This window comes from Heloderma suspectum, chromosome 6, assembly GCF_057233095.1.
Source record: "Heloderma suspectum isolate Gila_16-S chromosome 6, 16-S_ref, whole genome shotgun sequence".
NCBI lineage: Eukaryota > Metazoa > Chordata > Lepidosauria > Squamata > Helodermatidae > Heloderma > Heloderma suspectum.
The window spans coordinates 114,313,903-114,324,677 of NC_139463.1; the positions used below are offsets into that span (position 1 = coordinate 114,313,903).

Consider the following 10,775-nt stretch of genomic DNA (forward strand, 5'->3'; position numbering starts at 1 on the left):
TAAAAAAAAACACTAGGGATGGATGAAAGTCCCTCGAAGCTTGCTTCGCGGTGGGGGGAGGTGCTTCGCTTCTCCCCCCAAAGTTCATGCGAGGGGGGGGAGGCACCCCATCCCTCGCTGGTGAAATTCAGGCCGGGTAGAAGCGGCCCGTCTTCCCAGCCGCGAAGAAACAAAACAAAAACAAAAAACCCAACCCCCGTGATAGGCTACGTAACGATTAACGTAGCCTATCACGGCTAGATTTCCAAAGTCAGCCGTGATAGGCTACGTAAATCATCTCGTAGCCTATCACGGGTGACTTTGGAAAAAAAAAAGCGCGTACACAAATGGCGGCCCCCATAGGGAGCTGCCATTTGCGTTCCTTATTTGGTCCCTGTAGTCTACGTAAAGATTTACGTAGACTACGGTGAAAATAAGGGCAATGCAAATAGCGTGATAGGCTACGTTAATCGTTACATAGCCTATCACGGGGTTAATTTTTTTTTTTTACTGCACTTGTAATGGCGGCGGTGGCAGCCGGTCAAAAGACCGGCTGCCGCCCCCGCCCCTGCGAAGACCCGACGAACCGCCGCCGGGACCTGCCGCTGGGAGGGACATTGGTGAAAGGTAAGTCCCATCCCGGGGGGGGCGGGGGGGCAGAGAATTTCACTGCCGATTTCAAATGCGTTGGCACTCGGCCCCCCGAAGTTTCAGGGAGAAATTCTCCCCCATCCCTAAAAAACACACAAAAAAAGCACAAAAAAAGGCTGCCGCCATTTGCATTCCTTATTTTGGCACGTCTTAATCTACGTAAACATTTACGTAGACTAAGACGGCGAAAATAAGGGGAACACAAATAGCGTAGACGTTACCTAGACGTTGTTTTTTTTTAAAGTCAGCTGTGATAGGCTACGTAAACATTTATGTAGCCTATCACGGCTGACTGCAGGGACGCAAACGGCGGCGGCTACGGCTGCCGCCATTTGCGTCCCTGCATTAGCCATGATAGGCTACGTATATATTTACATCGCCTATCATGGCTTGGCAGGAATGCAAATGGCAGCCGGCATAGCGGCCGCCATTTGAGGCCGCAGCCTGGCAGCAGCCAGAAGACTACCCGGAGCCACTGCTGGAGCTTCTGCTGGAGTCGCTGCCACCGCCAGGTAGGGTCCGTCCTGGGGGGATTCTGCAGGGTGGCGCAGGGGATTTCCCCGTTCTGACACGGACTCCGGGGGGGGGGCAGATTCTAAAGCCTCACTGAAGTCCGTGGTGGAATTCTCCAACATTCCTATCCCTAATTCATGAAATGTGGCATGTTGTTGCTGGTGAATTGCTCTTTTGGGTTATTGGCCCATCTATTAGCAAGTACAGGTCTATCACCCACATCCTATGGCAGGGAAGTGTCATTGCCCAGGATGGGTTGAAGATCATTAACAATACGTTTGAATGGTTTTAGCCAGAACTGTGTTGCAAGACTTGTTCATTTGGCTGCAATAGGTGAACATGGATACCCCCTGAAAACTGTTATCTGTATATACTCCACAAAAGAAACACTAAAATCAACTAAGAAAAAGACTGATTATAAGAAAACTTAATGCTTTCTCCTGGTTAGCTGGTCCTTTTTATTCAGATCAGGCCTCATCACAATGATGAAGCATTTGGGGAAAAAGATGCAGCTCAGTAAGCCACCACTGGAAGCCAAGATGGAGAAGATCTCCACTGCCACCATGTATTTTCCACTTGTGCTCAGGTAGGTTGGAACAAAGGACAGCCAAACGCTGCAAAAGACCAACATGCTGAAGGTGATGAACTTGGCTTCATTGAAAGAGTCTGGTAATTTCCTGGCTAGAAAAGCCACCGTGAAGCTGACAATTGCCAAGAAGCCCATATAGCCCAAAACACAAGAAAACATGGTCACAGACCCTTCACTGCATGCCACGATAATTTCTCCAGACACTGAGTGCATGTCCAAATCTGGGAATGGAGGAGAAGTACTCAGCCAAACCACACTTATACCTACTTGAATAAGGGAGCAGGACAACACGATGGAATATGCTAATCTTTTCCCCACCCATTTTTGAAAAACATTTCCTGGCTTGGAGGCTATGAAAACCACAACCACTATAATGGTTTTGGCCAAAACAGAAGAAACAGCAATGGAGAAGATGATGCCAAATGCTGTTTGTCGAAGGAGGCAGGTCACCTTATTAGGCTGTCCAATGAAGAGCAAAGCACAGAGGAAACAAAGAAGGAGAGAAATGAGGAGAACGTATGTGAGGCTCCTGTTATTGGCTTTGACAATGGGAGTGTCCTGATGTTTAATGAATATTCCAAGCACTGGAGTTGTGACCAGAGAAAAGAGAAGAGCCAACCAAGTTAAAACGATCCCCAGAGGTTCTTCAAAAGAAAGGAAATTGAGAACCTTGGGAATGCAGTGAACTCTGTCCTTGTTTGGATATTGATCTTCTGGGCAGCTAATGCAATAATCCATGTCTGAAAGAGAGAGAAAAATCAGTATTAAAGCTATGTTAATTGGTGTATTACTGGTATAAAATGTATAAACCAAACCTATCCCCCCACCCCCACCCCACCCCACCCCAGACATGAATGTGGGTGGAAAGTGCATGAAGCCTCCATCATTTTCCATGTGAGATAATTACATGTATTTTTCACTTGCACCATGCAAAACTCCTTGGTTATTTTTCACAAGGTTGCTGAAAATCACCCGTAGTCCATTTCAGAGGACCAGCAGTCCCATATGACCTATTGTACCATAATCATTGTTGACTGCTTTGATTTACATTATTGAGAATTGTTTGTAGTTTGCTTGGTGAAGAACTAACCATTCAGGGTGATCTGATTTTATTAATAAACTAACTAAATATATTCTAAGGATGAGTGAACCTTCCTTGCAGATGAATTTACATTACATGTAGAATTGCTCTGGGGAACTACAGGGAGTTTTCAGTTTTCCACATGTATCTCCAAGGTCTCTGTAAGCATTACCAAGCTGTCTTCCCAAAATGGCCTTGTGTGTCTGTCATCATTGAGCATGCACAGAAGATGGTGTGAACATTAAAGAAGAAACAAACAGAAGAACTGTAGGATGGGAAATTGGCCTGCGTGAGCCCTTTACACCTTATGGTAAGCTGGAAGGAGGGATAAGCAAACGCAGATCCTATGGCTAAAACCCTGTTCTCCTCATGCTAATAGGGTATACTTCCAGAATGAAGAATGCAATGTGGAGAAATCAGTATTTCCTTGTTTCCCAGTCTCTGGACTTTATCCACCTTTTGTGCATTGTACTATGTCATGAATTAATTTCAGGGAGGTAGGGTGGGAAAGAAATCCCACACACAGAATAAGAAGATAGCTCCTCTTTCAGGTCAGCTGTAGACATGTACAGGAATAGCCCTGATAATGAAGGAGGATAGACTGAAACTTGTTCATTCCAAGCAGCCACTTGTTTATTCATACTACTAAGCAAATAACTGAAGAGAATTGGATAGCTCATACGAACCCGTTTGTTTAATTTCTTTCTCACACTTACCATGGAGGCCAAAGCCAATCAACTACAGGCATTGTAAACCTTTCCTGATTACATATCTTGTGATGTCATCACTCCCACTGACTTGTCTAAATATTTCATCAGAATCATATCTCTTGACAATGTTATCTCCTACCCTCCTTTTTTGCGATCTTTCCTTCCGGACATGATTCACAATCATAGCAGCAAAATTTCTCCCCCTCCTTCTTTTTCTTGTTGTAACCAGGATGACATTGGTCAGTACAGAGGGAGAAGGGAGGCTCCTATAAAAACAAAGGAAAAAGAAACATGATGATGGGAATTTTGACTTTTAAAATAATATATCACTAAATATGAGGGCGGGAGACATAGCTGGTGAGGCTGCCTCAGGAAGCCCAGTGATGTAGGACTAGTTGTGGGCACTTTATGTTCAGGAAGCCATGCCTCCCCCAAGTGGCTTCTTCTGATATGGCAGCAATCCATCTGACTACAGTGGTTTTGATGGGGCTGGAGTAGGGCCAACCTGGACCTCCTCTGGTTCCAGTTCCCACATCAGCTGATGAAAGGGACCTAAAAAAGGAATCCATCCCTTGGCCCTGACATTGTTGTTGGATTCCAGCTCCCATCAGCCCTGGCCAGCATAGCCAATACTCAGGCATGATGGGAGTTGCACTCCAACAACTTTTGGAAGGCCATGCATTCCCCATCCCTGGACAAGGGGCTGATAGAGTAAAGAGTGGTGTATCACATAGTGTGCACGTGTATGCATTCTAGGTCGTTGGGGGAGCAAAGGGGATTGTGAGTTTATGGATAGGAAATTTAGTTAGAAGAAAAGTTTCTGAGTTAAGCATAAAAACCCCCAACAACCCTGAATGCAATTAAAATGTCAAATGTCTCATCAAATCTCTGACTGGAGAAATCACTCCAGTCCTAGGCAAGATCTACCTTGAATACTGCTTTATAGCAGTATTCAAGTGCACTGATAACTGTTAGGGCACATTACATATTCCATATACTGATTTTCTAGCTTTATTTCCCACTTTGTGTTGCATATTATTCAAAAGACCACAGCAGATGTCATTGTGTGTGCTACGAGGTATAAATCTGCAAGCGGGATATACCATCACCATGATGAGATCAAAATGATATGACACGAGGTGTGGATCTGGCCTTAGTATGCATATGTGTGAAACTTCCTTTGTTACTTTAGATATTTCATTCATCCAAGATACAAATGATTCCTCTTCTATTCAAAGCTAAATCCATTTGCATGTTTAAAATGAACAAACAAAGAGACCAGGTTGAGTGGAAGTGTGAGAGATCCTTTATTGCTGATGGATGATTAGGTGTTTAATTTTATTTTCATAGTTTTATTTTATAGTTGTTATTGGTGTTTTGTAAAATCAGTTGGCATAATTGTACACTTATACATAATTGTATAATTCGTATAAATCCTGTATTTGACTGGTCTGGTGGAGTTGTGTAGGTTTCTTACACCTGGAGGGTTTGTACTGAAAGTGTTATTGGGGACCGTGTCCTTTCTGTTTTGTACAGCTTTTATTAGGGATGGCGGAGAATTCCGCCACGGATTTCAGTGAGGCCGAATGCACTGGCATTTGGCCCCCTGGAATCCATGGCGGAACAGCCTCCCCCCCCGCCCCCCTGCGGATTCCCCCCAGGATGAAGCTTACCTGGGGCAGATGTTCGGGCGGTGGCTGGTCTTTCGACCGGCTCCCACAGCCGCCATTTGCGTCTGCTGTTTGCCATGATAGGCTATGTAAGTATTTATGTAGCCTATCACGGCAAGCAAAAACAAAAAAACAACGGCGTACGCAAATGGCGGCGGCTACAGTGGCCGCCATTTGCATTCCCCATTTTTCGCCGTAATAGCTTATGTAAATATTTACGTAGGCTAAAACAGCGAAAAATAGGGAACACAAAAGGCGGCCTCCATAGCCGCTGCCATTTGCATACGCTGTTTTTTCTTTTTTTTCTTTTTTTGCCTGCCATGATAGGCTATGTAAATACTTATGTAGCCTATCATGGCAGCCTGGCTGGATGGAAATGGCGGCCGTTATGTCGGCCGCCATTTGCATCCTCAGCAGCCAGTCCATGGTTGGAACTCCGGCTGCGGACGGCCCTGGCCAGCTGTTCCGCGGAGCTGCTGCAGAGCGGAGCTGGCCGGGCAGGATTCCGGGGAGGGAGGACCAGATCGCTTCTCTCCCCATCAAGGATTCTGGGGGGAGGGATGGAGCACCTCCCCCCCACCGCAAATCACATCCGCGAAAAGGTAAGTGACTTTCATACATCCCTAGCTTTTATTAAATGCCATCATCAACTCAAAGTCCCCTGCTTGCTGGGGACAGCAGGTTTTAGCCCATAACCCTGTGGTCTGTCCTCCTACACCCATTTTGTGAGAAACTGATACCATCTATTAAAACAGAAGAGGAAGTAGTTTTAAAAAGGGGAGGGCTACTTGTCATCAAAACATGTAAGCCAATTAACTATAGATGAACTTTAATTTTTGTAAACTGCCCAGAGAGCTTCAGCTATGCAGCAGTATAGAAATATAATAAATGAGATTGGTCATGTGTTGGAGTAATAGTGACGTAGCTTAAATGCAGTGGCCTTCTAGTACTTTGGATGGTTATGTGTTATGTCAGTTGAGAGGTAATGGAGTCATTGCCACACCTGGATGAATCTTCCATGCCACTGGATTCTCTCTTCATTCATGGTCAATGTGGAGCCACGAGGACCCCATGGATCCAGCCTTCCCACTTTGACTCTGACGTAGGAGTTATTTGGGAAAGTGACCAAATTAGTAATATCAAAGCCAGCTACCAGTTCTCCATGTTCATTGAATGTGACTTCATCTCTGGCATTGTTGTTGAATGAGATCCTCTGAAAAAAAGAGTGAAGCTAGGTGGGGAGAAGAAAGAAATCAAGGGTATTATTATGTCTTGAATTAATTCCACTTTGTTTCTTCATGTACCTTTAGACATGAGTTAAAAGCAGAGTCCAAAATCCCCAATGGGGAGGGGCTGGAGGTGGATAGGATGAGCTTTTGTGCCACTCCACCAGTATCCTCTGCTGGTGAGGGACAACACCAGTTTACCGGGGGGGGGGGGAGTGCTGTGCTTAGGCAGATGGAAAGGTACCACTGGTAGTTATCCAACTTGGGGAAGCAGGTGGAAAGCCCTGAACTATGATGTTCAGGGGGTACTGGAGAGAGTACTAGGGTTCATATCCACTTGATCCAATTCCACACTGTTCCCCTCAGATAGGTCCAATGCAGACCCACCAACTATGCCATTTCAGAGCTGGCAGGATCAATTCTCCCCTCCCATTGCTTCCATTCGGGAAGACAAACGGAAATGCCATGAACTGCTGAGCTGATATAATATCTGCTGATATGAGAAAGATTCATGACAAAGTATCAGAATTAGATAGCCGATGTAGGATCACGGTGTCAGAAGTAACTTTAGTGGAAGTTAACGTACTTGTTTGTATGTTTGTTTCCTTGCTTATTTATCTATTGAAATATTTATATCGTGGCCCTTGATTGCCATAGCAATACTCAGGATATTACACAAAAGTTTTTTAAAAAATGAGAAAAAATTAAAACCAAACACTCGAACATTTCTTTTAAAAAATGCAAAAACATTTCAAATCAGATTGAGCAGACATTAAACATGAACAATGCCACTGTATACATGCCAACTCAAAGAAATAGGTTGGTATATATACTTCTGCATTCTGAAACAGCAAAACTAGGGAAAAAATGTAAACAGGGGAAAACAACTCAGGAATTCAGATCATTAAAAGGACTCAAACCAGCAGGTTAAATGCCTGTTGAAATTTTAAAAAGGCTTAAATGAAAAGAAGGAATGAGAGATTTGGGTTAAATGTAGGGATGTCAGAGAATTTCGCCATGAATCTCGGGGAGGCTGAATGCCAGTGCATTTGGCCCCCCGAAATCAGTGGCAAAATGGTCTGCCCCTCCACCCCCCCCCGGGATGGGACTTACCTTTGGCGAATCTTCCTGGTGGCGGCAGCTCCGGCGGCGGTTCGGCGGCGGCGGCTGCAGCAGCCGGTCTTCCAACCGGCTGTCGCCGCCGCCATTTCTAAGTTAAAAAAAAAAAAAAAACATGATAGGCTACATAAAGATTTACGTAGCCTATCACGGCTAAATTTTAAAAAACACCATGATAGGCTACATAAATGTTTACGTAGCCTATCACGGCTGAGTAAAAAAAACAACAACAATGCATGTACGCAAATGGCGGCGCCCATGGGCGGCACCATTTGCAGACCCGTCCGGCCAGGATTTGGGGGCGAGGGATGGAGCGCCTCCCCCCTGGCCAGAATTTTGGGGGGGAGGGATGAAGCGCCTCCCCCCCGGCCAGAATTTTGGGGGGAGGGACGGAACGCCTCCCCCCCACCTCAAATCAATTTCGTTAAAAGGTAAGTGACTTTCGTACATCCCTATAATGCACATTGCTCAGTAGTTTCGCTGAGAGACTTTGAAAATTATCTCAGAGGAATAAACAAATATTGCAGCGATCCTATGTACTCTAGACAGCATCGGGGGGACATAGGATTTTTTTAGTTTTCTGGCTCCATGCTTGAAGACAGGATTCTGAGCTCAGGGCCAGGAAACCATGTTCCCCTCCCCCTCATAGCCAGCACAGAGAGAACCATGCTGGCTGCCTCTCCATGCTCAGTGAATGGAGTGTGGAGATGGAGAGGAGGCATTCTGGGGAGGAGGCTGGGGCAGCTGTTTTACACCTTTTCCTATCACTGCCCCAGTGTCCTTCCCTCCCACTTTTCAAAGCTTCTGTTTGACAGGTGAAATAACCCAACTAGCAGAAATGCAGCATGGGAGGCACAAGGTGCCTCCCTCTGTACATAGGATACTCACGGATACTGCAAATTCAGAGGCTTATGAGTACCCAGGGTGCAACCCGTAGGACTGCACCCTAAATGAAATAATGTAAGAAAAGTAAAGGAAGTATTTAGTTAAGACAATTTAAGTCAAAAGGAGGGTGCTGTCTTATTGATATGTGGTGGTCAATATTATACTGACCACTACATGTCAAGTTCTCAGTCATAATATACTCTACTTATAAAAACAGATAGTTTCTGTAAGGAGACATTACCTGCCAAGGCTCCACAGTATGAGGGACCAATCTTCCCATATTCTCCATTGCTCTGGGACTGGATTTTGATATGTACAGCATATGAAAAGCATGCACCAGAGCATACACAGCGTTATAGATGCTGTAGCTGTGGCCAGTCATGCTCATTTCAAAATAAGGGGCAGGAAGACTCTCCAGACTTTCCTTCCCAGTACAGGTATCAATTAACTCAGTTGGGACACTGGAATTCAGCATGGAACAGTCAAACGCTTGCTCCCAGAAATCCTTGATGAAACCATCTCCTTTTACCCCTGAAGGGTGGATAGTTCGAAGAAATTCTTGAAAGCCTTGAATGTGCTGTGAGTGAATTGTGAAGGCGAGAGCCCCATGGAGTGCCTGCATATCAAACCCCTTCTGAAATATAGGTAACGTGACATCAATTTGAGCTGTCATAATCCAGACTTTCCCTACGGATCTCATCTCCTCGTATTCAGCAGCTGTTAGAGAAGTCCATGTTCTTATCAACAGATTGCTCGTCACCCATGCGAGGGATGTACTTTCTCCATATATGACAACTACATTGGCATTGCTCTTCATGAAAGCAGGGATATTACTGAGAAACATATTTAAAACGTCACCCATGCTACTGAAAAAAAAATGTTTTGGAACAATTTCTCTGAAGGCTGAACAGATTCCATTCTGAGAAAATAGTGTCTCCAACACACGTAAAAAATGTTCTCCACCTTCATTATCCATTGTGATAAGCCCTACCCATTTCCATCCAAACTGCAGAAATAACTGGATGATTCCCAGGTACTGAAATTCTTCATTGGGGACCATGCGGTAAAAGGGAATTAATTCACTTTCATCACTCACTGTCTGTTCAAATGAGCCATAAGAAACCTGTTTTTTTGTTTGTTTTTTTAAAAGGACAGGTGTATAATTTCAGAGAGGGAACATCAGTACTCATTTACATGCTTACTTAGTGTCTTCTATGTTTGTTTTTCATCCAGAAGATCAAGGTAACTTATATGGAGTTAAAAAATACAACTAAACTTTCTAGGTCATTAAAACTATCGATTTCTCCTAAAAAATAAAACCATGCACACATTTATTTGGTCTTTTTGGAAATGTTACTTCCCTGGCTTGCTTTGCTGCCTAAAAAAATACTTGAGGTGATGGTGGGGGAAGAGGATGGATGAAGTAGATTCAAGGGGTGGGGTGGGGGTAATTCTGTTTTACATGATAAACATATTCCAACAGAAGCATCTCTACATTTATCACTAACTGTGTCAGCCAAATCCTATTTACTGAGAAGTCAGTAGTGCAGATCTCAATAACTATTCTAAGGTGAAACGTGAGCAGTCTGTATGTAAATGGATGTGGTAGGGTTTAAATGGAATATGCTTGCCAGTAGTTGTTGCCCTGGCTCATCTATGATATCCAAAGTAAGAAACCACTTGAAGAAATTTTAATTCAGGTTAGGAGATTTGACAAGATTTGTAAGATCATGTGCTTATTTTCTGACTTTAATACACTGGAAAGTTTTCAAAGGAACCACTTTAACTGTCCTGGCCCCAAAATATAGAGGGAATAGAAAGTATGGATCCCACCTGTGGGATTTTGTAAAGACCTAAGGCATCTTTCATGCATGAGGATGTCTCAGATGCAAGTCCACCAATGATTCCAATGAGAGTGTTCCGGATGCCATATTTATAGCTGGGGACAAATCGACATGATTTGAAAAGCAGGTCCAGTGTGGTACGATAGGCCATCCTTGCATCATATAAGCTGTCGTATATGTGAAACCCAACAGTGACATTAGGCAAAATATTGGGATTCTCATTGATCTCATGGATGGCAAACACCAAGGTCAGGACGTGCTGATAGAACTTTGTCACTGCTCTACAAAGTTAAGAAAGAAAGAAAGAAAGAAAGAAAGAAAGAAAGAAAGAAAGATGCAAACACACTTCTCACAATACACTTATGCATAGTATGAAATCATTTGATCACATTTCTAGTCTATATTGGCTTTGAGACACTTAACTGCTCTCCTATAAAGAGAGGGCAGAATCCAGAATCTAAATAGTTCTTTAAAAATGAAAATCTAATATAGGAATCATTGGCTGGAT

At 44.0% G+C, this 10,775-nt stretch overlaps 1 protein-coding gene across 1 annotated transcript; it reads right to left on the bottom strand.

Annotated features, from left to right (window-relative positions):
- Positions 1-1,570: 1,570 nt before the first annotated feature.
- Positions 1,571-9,483, bottom strand: LOC146342619 (vomeronasal type-2 receptor 26-like). The gene is made up of 4 exons (XM_084808621.1): positions 8,665-9,483; positions 6,197-6,424; positions 3,663-3,789; positions 1,571-2,472 (listed from the first exon to the last, which is right to left on the bottom strand). Exons 1-4 carry the CDS (start codon positions 9,481-9,483, stop codon positions 1,571-1,573), a joined length of 2,076 nt encoding a protein of 691 aa, XP_084664747.1.
- Positions 9,484-10,775: the final 1,292 nt, after the last annotated feature.